This window comes from Taudactylus pleione, unplaced genomic scaffold (genome assembly GCF_031769625.1).
Source record: "Taudactylus pleione unplaced genomic scaffold, aTauple2 ptg000114l, whole genome shotgun sequence".
NCBI classification, from domain to species: Eukaryota; Metazoa; Chordata; class Amphibia; order Anura; family Myobatrachidae; genus Taudactylus; species Taudactylus pleione.
Genome location: NW_028284516.1, coordinates 4,619,065 through 4,638,862, shown reverse-complemented (window position 1 = coordinate 4,638,862; position 19,798 = coordinate 4,619,065). Strand labels below are relative to the sequence as shown.

General features: G+C 44.8%; 1 protein-coding gene across 1 annotated transcript in view; it reads left to right on the top strand.

Moving 5' to 3' along the window:
- Positions 1-17,676, top strand: part of SLC26A7 (solute carrier family 26 member 7) — a 97,138-nt gene extending 79,462 nt beyond the window's left edge. The window contains exons 12-18 of the mRNA XM_088471505.1: positions 1,367-1,433; positions 3,606-3,731; positions 11,483-11,531; positions 12,760-12,857; positions 16,041-16,095; positions 16,172-16,272; positions 17,615-17,676. Of these exons, the coding sequence (XP_088327631.1) occupies positions 1,367-1,433; positions 3,606-3,731; positions 11,483-11,531; positions 12,760-12,857; positions 16,041-16,095; positions 16,172-16,272; positions 17,615-17,659 (541 nt within the window). The 3' untranslated portion in view covers positions 17,660-17,676. The remainder of the gene's footprint in view (positions 1-1,366; positions 1,434-3,605; positions 3,732-11,482; positions 11,532-12,759; positions 12,858-16,040; positions 16,096-16,171; positions 16,273-17,614) is intronic.
- Positions 17,677-19,798: the final 2,122 nt, after the last annotated feature.

The following is a 19,798-nucleotide window of genomic DNA, read 5'->3' as shown; positions in this document are numbered from 1 at the left end:
AGTTTCGCTATTCGCCGTTTCGCCTGTCTGCGTTTTTACATCTTTTGGAATTGAATACGGAGATAAGCGGGAGCGCGCATGGAAAAAGTATCGCCTAAAAACAGCTGAAGGCGGCAAAAACAACGCGGCTCGACTTTTTGACGCTAATTGAATACCCCCCTTAGTTTAGGATCGTAGTGATACAAGCGAATATGCCACTATTATACATTATTACCTACATTGCTTACCTTGTTGGTGAGGTCCAGCGACGTCCTCCTCGTCATCGGCGTGACTGCAGGCAGCCTAATGCTGCGTATGACTGTTTCACTCCCCCAATATACCCAGTTCCTTCCATCTGAACATGCAACCCAGGCATATGCCATAATTTAGATGTGCAAACTGCACATGTAAAATCAAGCTTATTCACCAAAGTAAGATTGCTATCACAAATCATCACAGCATATAAATATATATACATATTTTTTTTAAATGATCATCCAAAGCGATATCTTTAGATTCAGATTGGAGGCAGAAGTCTCACCAGACCGCTGGCTCCTTTGTAGGACATGACATATGGAGCCGTCATTGTAACAAATAGTGAATTTGCACCATAGGCAGCAACAAGAAATTGCAAATCCACAGCTTTTATCATACCATTTATAGCCTGTTTTGTGTGGTCTGGAGTCTGCATACACTCATTTCATAGGCCATACACGTTTTGTCACGGTACAATGGAGCCCAGGTCTGGAGTGCCTGTTTTCATGCTGCAATCTGATTGGCCAGTTGCTTTGATTTGCAGAGTACTGTGGCCATTGGCTGACACCTGGCCCCATATCATCCAAGGCTGGCATCTAATTTGGTCACCAACATGAGTAACCAAAGTGAAGAAGACTGTATATAGGTATTTTAACTCTAATATTGGGTACATACTTGTCACTATATTGTTAATTTGATCGACGAATGATATATTGGTAGCAGATCACAGACATATCAGGTCGGCCCTGCAGTACAGCCGATGCCGATATATCATGCAGATAGATCGGTACATCTGCCTGTGTGTACAGACGATCCATCACCCGCCCGTTCACTGGCCAGGCGGGCGATGGACATCACCACTGGGTGGACATTTAAATGCCCGTCCAATTGTGATGTCAGCCCAGACTTATCCAGTGGCCGATTGGTAAGTGTGTATACTGTTGCTTTCCAATCGGCCACTCTGACTGTGGATCGGTGTGTACCCAGCATAACAGAGAGATATAGTGTTGATGGAAGATTGCATATCGATGAATGGACCCATTGGTCAAGTTGCTTTTCAACAACATGTATTAAATGCTGAAATGCGCTTTACAGGGAACTAATGTTAATTAATGTCTCCTCCGTTTAAAAGGGCAAAGACACTCAGTGTGGTACATCTGCATGACGACTATAGCACAGCGATTGAGGAGGATTATTCAGTAAGGGATTATTTACTATACAGTATATTTTATATATTTTTTAAATTGTGTTTCATGCTAAATTCATTTTGCTGTCAGTAGCATGTGAAATAATAATATGCTTTGTTTCTATACACATAAATTAAAATAATAATAAGCATGATGAGATGTCAATTTCTTAATTAACTCAGCACTACACGTATGTTGAATGCTTTCTGTGTACTTTGTATCAGTCATTAGCATAAGCGTGTCCTCTAGTTACCAGTATGACATGTTTATTTGGTATACAATATATGTCCTGTTAGAAGTTTGGTAAGGAAACAAATGTGCAAAAGTAGATGTACACAAATAATGTACATGTTCTGGTATAGTTATACTGTATGTTATGAATGTCAAGTGCTAAAGCTGCTGCCTACCTGGTAATGTGTATAACCATCTACAGAAAGAGAGAACAGTGCTCCCTAGTGGTTACATTATTTATTGTTTTTAACCAAGCTATATCTGACTAAAATGTTCTGATAAAATAATAAGAATCATGAGGAGAGATGCATGATGCGGCCTGTTCTGGGCTTTACTTGTGTGGACCCGCTTCACCACCAGATTACGGTGAAGCATGTGGAGCTACCGGCTGCATGTATTATACCTATGTTTGCCGAAGGGGTAGAGTGTTAACTCATCTGTCTGACGACATCCACTTTCCCTCTTGTGGGGGTAGTGACCCTCTCTTGCATCAATCGTTAGCTGCTGCTGTCGGAACAGTCAGTGCCACTGACCGTTCATACATTGCCTGCCCACCACTGCACCCTATCTTGAAGATAGGATCGCTGATAATGAAAAGCGTCCCTGTCATTCTGCTCGCTTCCCTGCATTACTACATGCAGGGAAGTGGTAACTGCAGCACTTAATGTACACAGTTACCGTTTCCCCACCATTGCCCCTTCATACATTTCCCCCATGGTTCTATACAGCAAACATGATTCTGCAAATTATACAATAAAGTGTAACAGTTGTTCTATTACATCAAGAATGATATAGATACAATAATTGAACAAAAATTTTTATCTATTAGACAATAACACACCAAACACCACCTATTTTCGATCACGTTATTTATTGCATTTGAATAAGTAAATGACAGGAGCAGATGTGAGTGCATAGCATCATTTAATCACTTGTTTCACATTCTATACACATTTTCTAATATCTATCCATTTTGGGTTCCAGTCAATAGATCTACATTAAAAGGTTGACAATGTCTAGATAGACACCACAGGGTAGACAGTCAATAGTAGACAGGGACAAAAGGCAGACACACAGAAGGACGACATGGATGAAGATAGACAGGTAAAAAAGTTTCACAGGGTCAAAACGTTGACACGAAAATGGTCCACACAAAAATCATCAACACTTTTTTTGTTTTTTTAGAGTTTGACATTTACTGGAGGATTAGGGTTAGACTCTAGGAGGGACTATTAGGGTTGGGCACTTACCCCGACGGTTAGGCTTTATGAGGGACGGCTAGGCTTAGGCACTTACCTGAGTGATAGGTTTGGGCACTCGGAGGGATGATTAGAGTTAGGCACTTACCCTGACATTTATGGTTAGGCACTAAGAGGGAGGGTTAGGGTGAAGATTAGGGTTTGAAAACAGAAAAAATAATATAGACCATTTTAAGCAATGTTGGTGCACTTGTATATGGCACAGTGACAGATATTTTTCCTATTTTCGAGTATGAAAGACTGCTGGAGTGTCCTAGATACCTGAACACACATGTACACAGAAAACATTGGATTGTCTCTTACTCATAGCTCAGCAATATTTCAGTTCTGATGAACTCCTGACACTTCTACATATATATCTTCTTGCATTGACTGTGGGGTCTATGTTTTAAGCCTTGGAGAGAGATAAAGTGGACAGAGATAAAGTACCAACCAATCAGCATCTAACGGTCACTTTACAGGCTGGGTTTGAAAAATGACAGTTAGGAGCTGATTGGTTGGCACTTCATCTCCGTCCACTTGATCTCTCTCCAAGGCTTAGTACATAGACTATGTCACTTTTATATTAAACTTTGCTTTTTTTATTGTTCTTTATTTTTTGCATTGTATGCAGCTAGCTTACACTTACCCACAGGTAATATGTCAGTGCCTTATTGATATAAAGTAACTCCCATTACATTTGTTTTCTACAAAGGAATTGTTCCAGGAACTGAAAGTCATTGCTATTAGTGCACCATTATTCTTTCTCAGTGCCAAGAGATTCCACACTGATCTCCTGGAAATGAACCGGAAACTAGTATTAAGGAAGGATTCCTGTAAGGTGAGGATTCCATTATTCAGCCTTGTTCCGCACGTCACATTACTTTAATTTAAATTGATTGTTAATATTCTTGGTATCAGTGTAATTAAACATTGTTGCAGTATTGATTAGCTACAGATGATTAATAACAGTCCATTATCGACAACTTAAACAGGCTGGATTTTTAATTTCTTGCAATGCCATTATTTCTATTTCGCCTTACAAGATAACCTCCCCACTGCAGTAGCGCAGCACAGCCCCACACCTCTACTGCAGCGCTGCATGAGCTGGTGGCACTACAACAATAAATAAGAATAATAATCCTTATGATTGTGTAACAGAAATAAACTAAAATACTTCCTCCCTTTTAGCAACTCGCCCTGGCTTTGCATCTTGCCAAAGCCCCCTGCATCTCATAACAACCTAAGCCATGTCACCACAGTCCCCTGCATCTCACCACAGCCTCCTGCATTTCACCAGTGTCACCACAACCCCCACTGCTGGTGCCCTGCAGCTGGCTGGGGCCCGGCCACTGGTATGTGTTGGGAAGGGCAGGAGGATCATGGATGAGAGATTTGTATTGCAGCTACCGTAAGCATCATCGTCACCATGTCCCCGGCGCTGGGGCATCTGTGCATATCCCTGCAGCTTCCATGCGTACCCCTCCCCAGCTGCCGGACATGGTGATGAGCTATATCCTTTTGCACAGTGTGTCCTGTATTTCCTGGGCTTCCTATTGAGCCTCCTCGCCATTGTGCCCCTGTCCGAGAACATCGCTGACCTCCAACGGGAACATCACACTGGAGAGGGAGCACTTCACGGTGGAGGAGTGGTGGGTGGAGTCTACCTGCAGGTTCAGCCTAGGGATGGACATCAGAATCCGATGGTTACTAACCATCAATGTTTTTGTTCCGATGGTAGTGTTTTAACCATTTGAGGGTGGCGGTCTAATGTTTGCCACGATCAATGGAAATCATTCAATGGTGTTTCGATGGTTGTTTGTTTTGTATTAAATTCCTGATAGCTATGCCTCCCTTGGCTACTTCCTAACTACTGTATCTCCATCAGGGCATCTTCATGGGTTCATTGGAGACTGTCTCTCACTCTGTCTGCCTCAGATGTGACCCTGCTCAGTCCTTGACTCCTTCCCCTCTCTAGGCTGCTGCCAAGCAACAGAGCACATTGCTACTTCTGATTGTCTCTGTCTCTTGCAGTTTTAGCACCCTGGCCAGCTCCTATACAGCAGCTTGGTGCAAGATTTTTCTGTGATTTTTCTTTGCTAAAGTTGTCACTGCTCTGTTCCATTTTGTCACAGATGAATGGTTCATACACCTAAACCTTCCTCGACCAATGCTGTATAGAATAGTATATATATATATATATATATATGTGTATATATATATATATATATATATATATATATATATATGTGTATATATATTTAATGAAGACAGCGGCACTCACAGGACTTCCAGTCAGGTTTCATACTTAGACCTTATACAGCCGATGTTTCAATCTCTTTTATTAGAGATTTTCCTCAGGGATCAACACAGTACATAAACACAATACATTTATATAGAAAAAGGAAGATAACTACTCACCCATGTGTAGCACGATCAGAGGCTGATGCCGGGGGAGATGATGTCATCAGGCTGTGTCTCACTAATGAGACGTGCGACGTCCGCACGCACCGGGTAGCGTCTGGTTATCATAGTGACAAAAACCCATCACCTACCCAGTTACTGTACGGGACAAAGTGAAAACGAACAGACATGGGCATATGCAAAAGGAACAGTAAAATAATGAAACAGAAACACAGCCCCGCATCAGACATAGGGCTCCTTACAAATATGATGAACAGGTTTGCAGACGGGAAGCCGGCGGACCCAATCCCGACAGCCGGCTTCCCGACTGCTTAATCCTTGCGAGGGTTAAATGACAGGTGGCTAAATCTAGACGCCTGTCATTTTACTGATGCCGGGAGACCGGCGCACGGCATCCTGATCGAAGGGACACCGAGCGCGGATAGCTGCGGGGGGGGGGGGGGGGATGGTTAGGTATAGGGTTCCCGGGGGGGATTTAGGGTTAGGCACCCCCCTGGGAGGTTATGTTTAGGCTAGGGGAAGGGGGGGTTAAGGTTAGGCACCCCCAGGGGGGATTTAGGGTTAGGCACCCCCCCGGGGGACTTAGGTTTAGGCGGCGGGGAAGGTGGTGTTAGGTTTAGGCACTTAGAGGGGGGATTAGGGTTAGGCACTGGGGGGGAGATTAGGGTTAGGCACCCCTAAGGGAGGGTTAGGGTAAGGAGAGTCAATTAGGTTAGTCAATACCTACCTTAGGGACGATCAGGATTTTCACCCATGTTGGGCAGCCGCTGTCGGAAATTCATACCGATTCCGATGAGCAGAGGTGTCTGCGCAAGCAAGATAATAATTATATAAATGTATTGTGTTTATGGGGGGGGAGGGATTGAAAAAAAAAATAATAATAATAATGTGATATGCCAAGTGGACAGATTACAGCCCTGCCTCCGTAGCCCTCAGTGGCCATTTCACAAACCTAGACGAGTACTTATCTGTGCTTTTCTCTAATCCCTGCGCTTTTATTGGCTCCACTCTTTCACTAGATGTCACTCTTATTTGGTGCCAGTCTTAAATTGTACTCTATTTAGTCTACATATCTGCAATAAAAATAAAATATAATCTGAATTTGATTTGACAACATAGGCCCTGATTCAGAGCCGGACGCTCTGACCAGAGCGCTCGCTCTGAATCAGGGCCCACCTCCATTAATATGGAGCGTCCTCCTGGACGCTCGTATAGCTGTGGGTCACCATCGAAACTGCGAGCAAAAGCCTGTGGTTGGGTTTTTCAACCGCAAGAGCCAAAATCACTCCCACTGACATCACTAGTGATGTCAGTGGGGCCGGCTTCAGACGGTAGGCGTTCCCTTGGGAACGCCTCCGTCTGGCAGGCACGCCCCCCGGCACGCCCACCAAAGGGGGCGTGCTGTCAGTCACCATCGACAGCACGCCCCCTTTGATGAGACACTCCAAGCGAAGGAAAGTCCTTCGCTGGTCGGGTCTCGGGCATGCGCACGACGGAGCTCCCTCCGTCGTGTGCATGTGCAGTGGGGACCATCGACCCACTTGCGAGCGGACAGCCGCTTGCGAGTGGGTCTGAATGAGGGCCATAGATCTTTAAATACAGGCCCATGTACTGTAAGTGCTACCTACACTCCTCATAAAATGGCATATGCAAATAATGATTTGCTAGATGTCCTTTGATGGTATTGAGCATTAAGATAGATCATGGTTGCAGGTTCTCTAAAAGTTTATCATACCAGAAGGTGTAACCCCCAAAATATTGTTACTGTAGTGAGATGTTTTGAATACCTGATGATAGCCTAGGAGTACATCGGGGATAGCCTAGGAGCAGGAGCGTAGGAAACGGGGTGGGGGGGGGGGGGAATTAATGAAATGAAAATGGGGATAAAGTGATAATAACTTTATTTGAACTCGACAACTGTTGTCATTTCTGTTTACCAAAAATAAAGTTATCTTCATGTTTGTTCTGCGCACATTTTCTTCTTGCAAACACTTTTTCTTTCTTTCTTATCACAATTTGCTCTATTCATAAGCAGACACACGAGTCCAGGAAGCTGGACTTCCCATTGGCTATTCCTGTAAGTTGTACAACAATGGAACAGAGAGCGCGAATGATTGCGGCAGTGACTATAGATTAAAAAATACCATACAAATGAGATTAGGCTATAACTGAAATCTGAATAAAAACTAGATTAATGACTATGAAAAATTCAAATTTTTAAGATGAACAATTGAATTTCTCTATCTCTCTAACAGCTATTGTACTAATTCGTAGTTAATAATAATATTTATTTAATAATATATAAATACATTTTTATAGGAAAATAAACATGAAACTGGGGTTAGCCAACCCCAGAAACACTGACGAAAATTAACATAGGATTGGGAGTCTTTGTATATCTACAGTCACTGTTTACTGTCGTAAAATGAGATGCCAAATGCGAGAAAAAGGGGCTCCAGGCCCTATAGTAGTCCTTGGCATTTTGCCCCACCATGAATATTTATGTTCCTATGCCTCTGCCTAGGAATACACCATGGATAGCCTGGGAGTACACCGAGAAAAGCCTAGGAGTACACTGGGTATAGCCTAGGAATACACCGGGGATAGCCTAGGAGTACACCGGGGATAGCCTAGGAGTACACTGGGGATAGCCTAGGAGTACACCGGGGATAGCCTGGGAGTACACCGAGAAAAGCCTAGGAGTACACCGAGAAAAGCCTAGGAGTACACCGAGAAAAGCCTAGGAGTACACCGAGAAAAGCCTAGGAGTACACCGGGGATAGCCTAGGAGTACACCGGGGATAGCCTAGGAGTACACCGGAGATAGCCTAGGAGTGCACTGGGGATAGCCTAGGAGTGCACTGGGGATAGCCTAGGAGTACAAAAGCCTAGGAGTACACTGGGGATAGCCTTGGATGTACACAGAGGATAGCCTCGGAAGTACACCGGGGATAGCCTCGGATGTACACAGAGGATAGCCTAAGAGTACACAGAGGATAGACTCGGAAGTACACAGAGGATAGACGCGGAAGTACACAGAGGATAGCTTTGGAGTACACTGAGGATAGCCTAGGAGTACACAGAGGATAGCCTAGGAGTACACAGAGGATAACCTAGGAGTACACAGAGGATAGCCTAGGAGTACACAGAGGATAGCTTTGGAGTACACCAAGGATAGCCTGGGAGTAGTACATCAGGGATAGCCTAGGAGTACACAGAGGATAGCCTTGGAAGTACACAGAGGATAGCCTCGGAAGTACACCGGGGATAGCCTCGGAAGTACACAGAGGATAGCCTAGGAGTACATGGAGGATAGCCTCGGAAGTACACCGGGGATAGCCTAGGAGTACCCTGGGGATAGCCTAGGAGTACACCGAGGATAGCCTAGGAGTACACCGGGGATAGCCTAGGAGTACACCGAGGATAGCCTAGGAGTACATGGAGGATAGCCTCGGAAGTACACCGGGGATAGCCTAGGAGTACCCTGGGGATAGCCTAGGAGTACACCGAGGATAGCCTAGGAGTACACCGGGGATAGCCTAGGAGTACACTGGGGATAGCCTAGGAGTACACCGGGGATAGCCTAGGAGTACACCGGGGATAACCTAGGGGTGCAATGGGGGTAGCCTAGGAGTACAATAGCTTAGGAGTACACTGGGGATAGCCTCGGATGTACACAGAGGATAGCCTCGGAAGTACACCGGGGATAGCCTTGGAAGTACACAGAGGATAGCCTAGGAGTACACTGAGGATAGACTCGGAAGTACACAGAGGATAGACTCGGAAGTACACAGAGGATAGCTTTGGAGTACACCGAGGATAACCTAGGAGTACACAGAGGATAGCCTAGGAGTACACAGAGGATAGCTTTGGAGTACACAGAGGATAGCCTGGGAGTAGTACATCAGGGGTAGCCTAGGAGTACACAGAGGATAGCCTCGGAAGTACACAGAGGATAGCCTAGGAATACACAGAGGATAGCCTCGGAAGTACACAGAGGATAGCCTCGGAAGTACACAGAGGATAGCCTAGGAGTACACAGAGGATAGCCTCAGAAGTACACAGAGGATAGCCTCAGAAGTACACAGAGGATAGCCTCGGAAGCACACAGAAGATAGCCTTGGAAGTACACAGAGGATAGCCTTGGAAGTACACAGAGGATAGCCTAGGAGTACACAGAGGATAGACTCGGAAGTATACAGAGGATAGACTCGGAAGTACACCGGGGATAGCTTTGGAGTACACCGAGGATAGCCTTTGAGTAGTACATCAGGGATAGCCTGGGAGTACACTGGGTATAGCCTAGGAATACACCGGGGATAGCCTAGGAGTACACCGGGGATAGCCTAGGAGTACACTGGGGATAGCCTAGGAGTACACCGGGGATAGCCTGGGAGTACACCGAGAAAAGCCTAGGAGTACACCGAGAAAAGCCTAGGAGTACACCGAGAAAAGCCTAGGAGTACACCGGGGATAGCCTAGGAGTACACCGGGGATAGCCTAGGAGTACACCGGAGATAGCCTAGGAGTGCACTGGGGATAGCCTAGGAGTGCACTGGGGATAGCCTAGGAGTGCACTGGGGATAGCCTGGGAGTACAAAAGCCTAGGAGTACACTGGGGATAGCCTCGGATGTACACCGGGGATAGCCTCGGATGTACACAGAGGATAGCCTAAGAGTACACAGAGGATAGACTCGGAAGTACACAGAGGATAGACTCGGAAGTACACAGAGGATAGCTTTGGAGTACACTGAGGATAGCCTAGGAGTATACAGAGGATAGCCTAGGAGTACACAGAGGATAACCTAGGAGTACACAGAGGATAGCCTAGGAGTACACAGAGGATAGCTTTGGAGTACACCAAGGATAGCCTGGGAGTAGTACATCAGGGATAGCCTAGGAGTACACAGAGGATAGCCTTGGAAGTACACAGAGGATAGCCTCGGAAGTACACCGGGGATAGCCTCGGAAGTACACAGAGGATAGCCTAGGAGTACATGGAGGATAGCCTCGGAAGAATACCGGGGATAGCCTAGGAGTACCCTGGGGATAGCCTAGGAGTACACCGAGGATAGCCTAGGAGTACACTGGGGATAGCCTAGGAGTACACCGGGGATAGCCTAGGAGTACACCGAGGATAGCCTAGGAGTACATGGAGGATAGCCTCGGAAGTACACCGGGGATAGCCTAGGAGTACCCTGGGGATAGCCTAGGAGTACACCGAGGATAGCCTAGGAGTACACCGAGGATAGCCTAGGAGTACACCGGGGATAGCCTAGGAGTACACTGGGGATAGCCCAGGAGTACACCGGGGATAGCCTAGGAGTACACCGGGGATAACCTAGGGGTGCAATGGGGATAGCCTAGGAGTACAATAGGCTAGGAGTACACTGGGGATAGCCTCGGATGTACACAGAGGATAGCCTCGGAAGTACACCGGGGATAGCCTCGGAAGTACACAGAGGATAGCCTAGGAGTACACAGAGGATAGACTCGGAAGTACACAGAGGATAGACTCGGAAGTACACAGAGGATAGCTTTGGAGTACACCGAGGATAACCTAGGAGTACACAGAGGATAGCCTAGGAGTACACAGAGGATAGCTTTGGAGTACACAGAGGATAGCCTGGGAGTAGTACATCAGGGGTAGCCTAGGAGTACACAGGATAGCCTCGGAAGTAAACAGAGGATAGCCTAGGAATACACAGAGGATAGCCTCGGAAGTACACAGAGGATAGCCTCGGAAGTACACAGAGGATAGCCTAGGAGTACACAGAAGATAGCCTCAGAAGTACACAGAGGATAGCCTCAGAAGTACACAGAGGATAGCCTCGGAAGTACACAGAAGATAGCCTTGGAAGTACACAGAGGATAGCCTTGGAAGTACACAGAGGATAGCCTAGGAGTACACAGAGGATAGACTCGGAAGTATACAGAGGATAGACTCGGAATTACACCGGGGATAGCTTTGGAGTACAACGAGGATAGCCTTTGAGTAGTACATCAGGGATAGCCTGGGAGTACACTGGGTATAGCCTAGGAGTAAACTGTTTCAAATGCTTTTTTGGTAAAAGTGTGGTTGTGATTTTGTTACTGTATGTAATCATATAATACATACAATAATATAATCTGCCGTGGTATAGTTATTGACCTAATCTGTATTTTAGCATAATACAGGAGCTTTGCTGATTCCAATGTCCAATGGAGACTACGGTGGTAAGTAGACGTTTTCAATCACCTATAATAAAACAACAGGTAAGAATAAAATTGAATGGTAGATTGTGAAATAAAAATCATCATTGCTGTTTGATAAATATCGTCTATAAATGATGGCGTACAGGCATTTTATGATGCTCTGGTAACAGAATATTGTTATAAAAAACATCAAACATGTTCTGCATTCATATTTTGAAACATATTTTTACCATTAGATTGCCGAAGGATTTTTGTAACAGGTGTGGTATGGGAAGCCGCCATTCAGAATGTAGACATTCATTATGTCGACACCATAATGCAGTGCTGTAAAAGGGACCTACTGTCAGGGGCGCCCCGAGAGGGGGGGGGAGCAGGTAGAGACTACCAGGGCCCGGGCTTCCTGAGGGGCCTGGCGCCGCCCCTCCCTCCCTCACAGCAGCCCAGCACATAGCGTGTGTTGAGCTGCAGTGGGAGACTGCTCCTATGCCTGTGGGGGGGAGTGATCACACTGATCGCGCCCCCCCCTGGCTTTGAGCAGGGCTGAGGGGGCTCAGAGCACCCCCCCTCCCCAGCGCGCAGCGCAGCTTATTTTTTTCGGGTAGGGGGCGTGGCCACGACCCCCTCGATTACGCCATGCCCCCTGTTACCCAGGCCCGCTGCGGCTCTTGGCGGGCCTGCCTACTGTATGCACCGCTCTCTGCCGCCCCCGCCCCATAAAGCCGTTACATCATGATGTCACACCTAAGGATGCTCTGGGCAGCTCCACAGGCTCCCGGCAGATCTGCAGTAGCGCTAGCGGCTGATGTCCCAGACTCCTTGCAAGCTTTAATGCAGGTGCTGTGTGGCATCAATGGTGCTGCCCACAGTGCCCTGAGCACTGTGTGGTCATACCGCTCACACACCTCTAGTCACGGCTCTGCCATAATGTCAACATGGTCTGAATGTCACAATTATAATGTTGACACTCTTTTTTTAGCCTAACCCTAATTGCAGTCTAACTCTAATCTTATTCCATACTGTATATCGACTTTCATAAATTAGTCTTGACATGCACTACATCTCATATAATATGCGTGATCCAGCTGGCCCCACGTCCAAGCTCTGACACTTTTACAAGACAGGCTAACACTACCTAACTGCTTCATTTTGAAAACAGAACATTAAAGTTTGATAAAAATATTATTATTTGTATAATGATGTATATTATTTAGCTCACTAGTACAAATTGTACTTGTTCTCTATTCTTCAGGATTATCCCAGTGCCAAAGAAGTGGCAGAATGACTTTGATCCTAAACTGCAGTGGGATTCCATTTTTTGACTTTACAGGAGTTGCTACACTTACTCAGGTAGTCACATATATGATGTACAGGAGCTTGTTGGGCCAGTTGTTACAATTACTGTAGAGCTAATTTAATTGTAAAACACAGGACACACAGATGGAGAACTGTGCTGTACCCGCACTAGATAAAGATGGTGAAAGCCAAGATTTGTGATGCTACGCGTTTTACATGAATCACACTTGCTTCCTTTTTTCTTTCAAATTTCTGATTTAAACTCTTAATGCAAGTAGAAGAATGTGATAGCCCAAACATGACTATCATTTTTAAACTAGACCACCTACTGCATTAAATGAGGGACCACCTTTTTTATTTGACACAGTCAAATAACTGACGTTACAGGGATTTATGCGAGTCTACCCGTTTTTTTTTAAGCTGGTTTAACCTTTAAAAAGTATTGCCACTTTAAAAAAATGGGGAGACTTGCATAAATCCCCGCAGTGTCGGAAACTTGTAGGCTATTACCCTGTTCTGTGGAAAACACAGTTCATCCGATCGATCCATTTTGCCTATCGTTGTAATAACAATTTTTCCCTATTGTTCCCTCCTCTAAGCAGTGGGGGAATATGGTCCACAATTTTATAGCTCAAGGTAGCCAGAGTATGCTGGCGAGCCACAGGCTGGTCGCTCTCTCTACCGTTAAGCGCCAGTCTGATGGCTGAACGTTGTTGTGCCATACGTTCACAAAACTGGCAGACTGTTTTGCCAATATAAATCAAACTGCATGGGCAGCGTATGGCATTAATGACGAATGTACTGGTACATGAGAGAACATGTCTGATGTCAATTTTCTTCCCGGAATGTGGATGTGAAAAGTAATCACCAACCTCCATATAACCACAATAAAAGTAAGTAACCTGTATTTAGGCACTAATCAATTCAAATTATATTACTAGTAGCAGCAGCCAACTAGTGAGTTGTGTAGACTCACTATGGTCTCATAAAAAGAGAAAAAGAACTAAAAAACAGAAATTTGGTTGTAATGGCAGAAAATAACCTCAGAATGCCATGAATATATTAAAGATACTTTATATCAGACAAATAAATAAAACACTATGACATACTGTATATATAGAATTAACAATGAAATTAACAATATAGAACAGTATAATTGACAACACCTATGTGGTCAAAGCTATTAATATGTGTCGACACAGACATTAAAAAATATAGGTTGACCACATAGGTGTTGTCAGTTATACTGTTCTATATTGTTAATTTCATTGTTAATTCTATATATATATGTCATAGTGTTTTATTTATGTCTGATATAAAGTATCTTTAATATATTCATGGCGTTCTGAGGTTATTTTCTGCCATTACAAGGATTGATGAGTGCAACCAAATTTCTGTTTTTTAACCTCTATATAACGACATGTCATACATCCAAGACATTTATATATATATATCCTCGGACCCGGAAGCCGCCTGACGTCAACCACTCAGCGGAAGTGATGCAGGCAGCCGGTACCCTTTGCTAAGGTGATGAGTAAACATAAACCGTCACCATAACAATACAAATAAGATTAAAAGACTGCAAAGGATACAGGAAAATTGCACATGGGCTACATACACAAAGATAAGTAGAACATCACATATAATGTATATATATTAGACATCAAAAAATCTTATTATAACTGGGTTTGAACCCATTCCTATAATGACAACAAATCACTAATACATAAGGAGCTAATTTGCGTATAGAAAGCATGAAAAGGAGAGATTCTCATTGAGACCATGAGGTTGGACCGTATTGAGCCTATAGATCCAATGTGCTTCGGCTTTAAGTAAAGCCTGGGCTCGGTCATTTCCGATAGGATCCTCTGGGATAAAATCAATCATTTTATAATGAATGGTGGCCAGGGTATGTTTATGTTCTCGAAAATGCCTGGCCCCCAGCTGCTCATTGTCCTTACCCTCCAAAGCCTGCCTGATGGCAGAACGATGGAGTGCCATCCGCTCTTTAAATTGGCTTATGGTCTTCCCTACTGTATATAAAGGAGACCACAGGGGCAATGAATGTAATAAACCACAAAGCGACTATTACAGGAAAGAGCTTACCTAATCTCTGCCCAGAGTATCACCAATTTCTACATAACTGCATGTGATGCAGCCAAGACATGTAAAATTGCCTGGTTTTCTTGAAAGAAAGTGTGGGACAGGTACTGTAGAATATTTAGACATGTCAGCATGGACCAATTGGTCTCACAAATTCCATCCTCGCTTATAGCAAGGAATTCATTTGGCATCATGTAAAAATTGTAATTCATTATCCGAATTAATTAGAGGCCAAAATTTCTTAGCAGTACTGGTGATACATTGGCTGGCAGTGGTGAACCCTCAGCAGCGAAAAGGGGTTACACATGCTCCTGTCTTCTCCCACCTTCTGGTGTCCTTGCATCAATGCCTCTTGCATGTTCTGTACAATGCTTGCTTGTTATAACTTCCCTATCATTATGTATTCTGCCCAATTGTCCCACTGATCCTGCATTTATGCTTCTGAATTTCCTCTTGGTTCTGTTGCTTCTGAATTTTTACTGTTGGTTCTTTTTCATACACTGCTCTGCTTCTCCACTGTATGTTGCTGCAGATATTTGTGGCTCCTTACAAATAAAGGATGATAATAATATTATCCGGATGCACCATCTACATGGGTGCCAGACTATAGACAGTGCAAAGGTAGACAATGTCTAGATAGACACCAGATGTTAGACAGTCAATAGGTAGACTGGGACATAAGGTCGACATGGACAAAAGGTCAACAAACTAAATGTCGACATGTAAGAAGGCCAACAGTAAGATGGTCGACACAAAAAAATAGTCGCCACTTTTTTTTTTGTTGGTTTGGGTTAGGCATTTGCCGGAGGGTTAGGGTTAGGCACTAGAAGGGACGGTTAGGGTCAGGCACCTACCCCGATGGTTAGGGTTAGGCACCAAGGGGAGGGTTAGGGTGAAGATTAGGGCTAAAAAATCGTGTGTCGACCATTTTTCATGCCGACCTTTTGCACCTGTCGACCATTTGCACATGGCGACATTCTTACATGTCGTCCTTTAGTGTGTTGACCTTTTATCCCAGTCGACCTATTGCCTGTCTAAAATCTGGTGTCTATCTAGACATTGTCTACCTTTTTACTGTCACCTGTTAATCCACACCCCACCTACATACTGTATGCTTTTATATGTATTTTATAGATTGTCACAGATCTCCGAGAACATGGAAGTGATGTGATATTCTCAGGCTGCAGCGGTAAGTAATGTCCATTACATAATAGAAGAGAGGGGGTAATTGTTCTAATATAATGCTGGCATTGTTTCTGTTGTAGCATCTCTAATACAAGCCCTTCACTATTGTGACTCTGGCGCAAAACATCAACATTTCTTCACCGATGTAAAAACCGCGCTTGATGCCATGAAGGTAACAATGGTGAGTTTATGTTTCTCTGTTTGTACATTCATCACTGTAATATTATGTCATCATACAAATGTCTGCCTACATTGTATCACTGCATTGTTTTTCTTTTATGGTGAAAGTGTTACAGTTATGTATTGCTGTCTTTATTTCCTTTGCAAATACACTGGTAGCGGTTTCTGTTGATAGCAACGTGCTGCCGCCCTCTCTTACTGACCGCTATAGGGTCACTTCAGTTAGGCTCCACCTGCTACCGGTTATGGTGGTTACTACATTGGCGATTTTCCTGTGCACCTCTGTGGATACGATTGGCAACATAGAGGTCCAGCGATATCAATTCCATGGTATAAATCCCTCTTTACAATGCTTTTATCTGTCCAAAAGAGGATAACAATGTTTAATGAACATCAAACTTGATCTGTGTAAGAAAACGCTGTATGATATAGTATTATATTATACCTGTCATTGGGCCCTAGTACTGAGCAACAGGAGAATTTTTTAAGATACTGTAGTCAGTGGGTGGTATGAGACCGGGACATCCACAGACCATTTATTCTGGCCAACAGGCAGAGGGTGTACTACAACACCAGATTAGTGCTTACCAGGCTGCCTTCAACCCACTCACTCCCCTCAGCATCATGCACATTGGAACATACAGTATGTACACACGTAGGCAAATACTGAGGGGTCTATTTACTAACAGTGTTAGGAGAAGTGAAAAGTGAAGAGTGAAAAGTGATAAGGTGCCAGCCAATCAGCTCCTAACTGTCATCTCACAGGCTGTGTTTGAAAAGTGACAGTTAGGAGCTGATTGGCTGGCACCTTATCACTTTTCACTCTTCACTTTTCACTTCTCCTAACACTGCTTAGTAAATAGACCCCTGAATCTGAAAGCCATACATTAGGTTTCACTTCAAGGAAAGGGTTAAACAGTTACACTACAGCATGCAGCATCACATACAAGGAATCAAGACCACCATAATAGGACCTGTGCTGGTGGAATGGGGGGCATGTCCACTGTAGGGTACGTAGCTACGTCCCCTTATCGTGTACATACCAATGGGGGAGGAACGTGGTCTTGTCATTGCGAAGGGCCGTGGTTACGCTTCCCCTGCACTCTTGGGGAGAAGACTTACTAATCCTCACCTTCCTGCACTAGCGCTCCGATTCCACAGTCAGTCCAGGCAGAGACGTAAACGAGCCCTAATTGTACAACACAAATGAATGGCGACTGTACTGTATGTGAAAGTAAATGGCAGAATTGCAACCCTATGCTATATATTTTTTATATGTTTAACTGTGATACTTATTTAGATACTGTTTATTTTATATAAATGGCTGTTTTTCCTTATTTTAGTGCAGTGGATCAAGCCTGGATGCTCTGGACTCATCGGATGTGTAGAACCAATGATAGTGTTACTGGTATAAGTGAAAATATTTCATTTTTAAATTATTTTAGTGTTGATAACAGCAACAATTGCATGGAAATGGTATATTATCAGCATTCAATACTCAATAATAAACAATATTGTTCTGCAAATTTTGGTGTTTTAATTTTACATAATGCTGGGTTTGGATCCTCTGCACCCCCCTCCTCGCCAACCTGGGTACTCAAAACCCCTGACCCTGCTGCCAGTGTCCCCAGTTTGGGAATTTATTTTCATCTACCTGGAGACAGTGGTGAGCACTTCTCTTGTTCACTTTCGGTTGGTTAACCTATCTAAAGCTAGGTACATACTAGGTCAACTTGACGGCTGGCCGAGAGGCCGATCAGGTATACACACTTACCGATTGGTCGCTCGACATGTTGTCCTGACGTCACAGCTGGCTAGGCATTTGAATTTGCCCACCCAGCTGTGACGTCAGTCCCTGCAGTAAGTGTTCGGACGGTTAGACGGACCGCCCGTACATACAGCCAGATATGCCGATATATTGTTATTATTATCATCCTTTATTTATATGGCGCCACAAGTGTTCCGCAGCGCCTTACAAAGTACATAAACAAATAATTTGACAACTAACTTACTGTACAATATAGGACAAGGACATGGATAATATACATTGCTACATTAGTGACCATAACACATAGATATGCAACAGAGCGTAAGCAACCAAGTGTTAGGTGCCCTGGTGGGGATGAAAGTAAAGTAAGGAGAAGCACAAGAGGGTAGAGGCCCTGCTCGTAAGAGCTTACATTCTAAAGGGGAGGGGCAGACAAACAGGTGTGACACAGATGGTGTAAAGGGAGGAAGGAGCATGTTGCAGCAAGTTAGGATGGGAGCTGGAAGGCTTTGATGAAGTAGTGGTCTTGAGACCCCGTCTGAAGGAAATATCTGCAGATGTATCGGCCAACGGCTGTGCTGCACAGCCGACGCAACGTCGTTCACAGACATATCAGGGGTACACACCCACCGACGCACTCACAATATAACGGTCGTTCAGTTGAATGGACGATATATTGCATTGCATTTTGCACTTATTAGAGTACCCATACTAGGTCATATATTTTATGTTTTACAGTAAATTTAGAGCACAAGCTCACTGTTTATGGTTTGAGACCAGCCTATTATTAGAAGCGCTGTAGACTGCTTATACTGTATTTGCAAATGTGTATAATTAGTACTTGAGTATTTTTATTTACAAATAGGAGGTAAACATATGACAGTGTTGAGGAAGCAACTTTATAACGATTCTCTGGGCACTTTCGATTTTACATGTTTAATCTTGCAACCCTCAAGAGTCTCGCGTTGATGTGACTGCTTAGCTGTCCTGCGGGTCAGCAGATGTACCCTGACTTGCTGGAGATGAGCAGATGCCTGTGGTGTGTGCAGCCTTTCAAGAGTGTTTTAAGGGAGGCGATAGGAGGGAGTCTCAGAGTACTAAACCATACTTGCCTACTTTTATTTTCTCCTTCCCGGGAGAAGCCCGGGAGGAGACACAGGTGGGATGCGACGGGGACGGGGCCTGATGGGGCGTGTCATTAAGCCCCGTCCCTTCATGGGAAATTGCTGCGATTGGCGCAAATTTAAATAGGGGGAGGGGTTAAATGGCGCATTTCATGAAGAATCTCCCTACACCGGGACCCGCGATCGCCGCGGAATTTCTCCCCATTCTGCCCACTTCGCTAGGAAGTGGCCAGAATGCGGGAGAAGTGCCTACCCTTCCGGGGGTGCGGGACTTTACCAGAAAAATTGGGAGCCTACCGCGAATTCCGGGAGGGTAGGCATGTATGTACTAAACCAGTGGTCTCCAACCGGTAGCCCGCGGTTTTAAATTTGGTAGCTCATCTAGCTGCAGTACTGTCGAGTAAACTAGGAGGAAGGGACCTCTGATGCGTGCTTCCCCGTGGTGCCGACGCCATGGGTGGAGCCACAGGGAAACACGTCAGGTGATTGCTGCAGCTGTGCTTCCCTGTAATTCCACACACGGCGTCTACGCTAGGGCAGAGCGAGTGACTCTCGCCTAGCACCAGGGGCGGATTGGGCCGCCGGGACGCCGGGCTAGTTCCCGCTGGGCCGGTGCCTTTGGTGGCCGGCGGCCA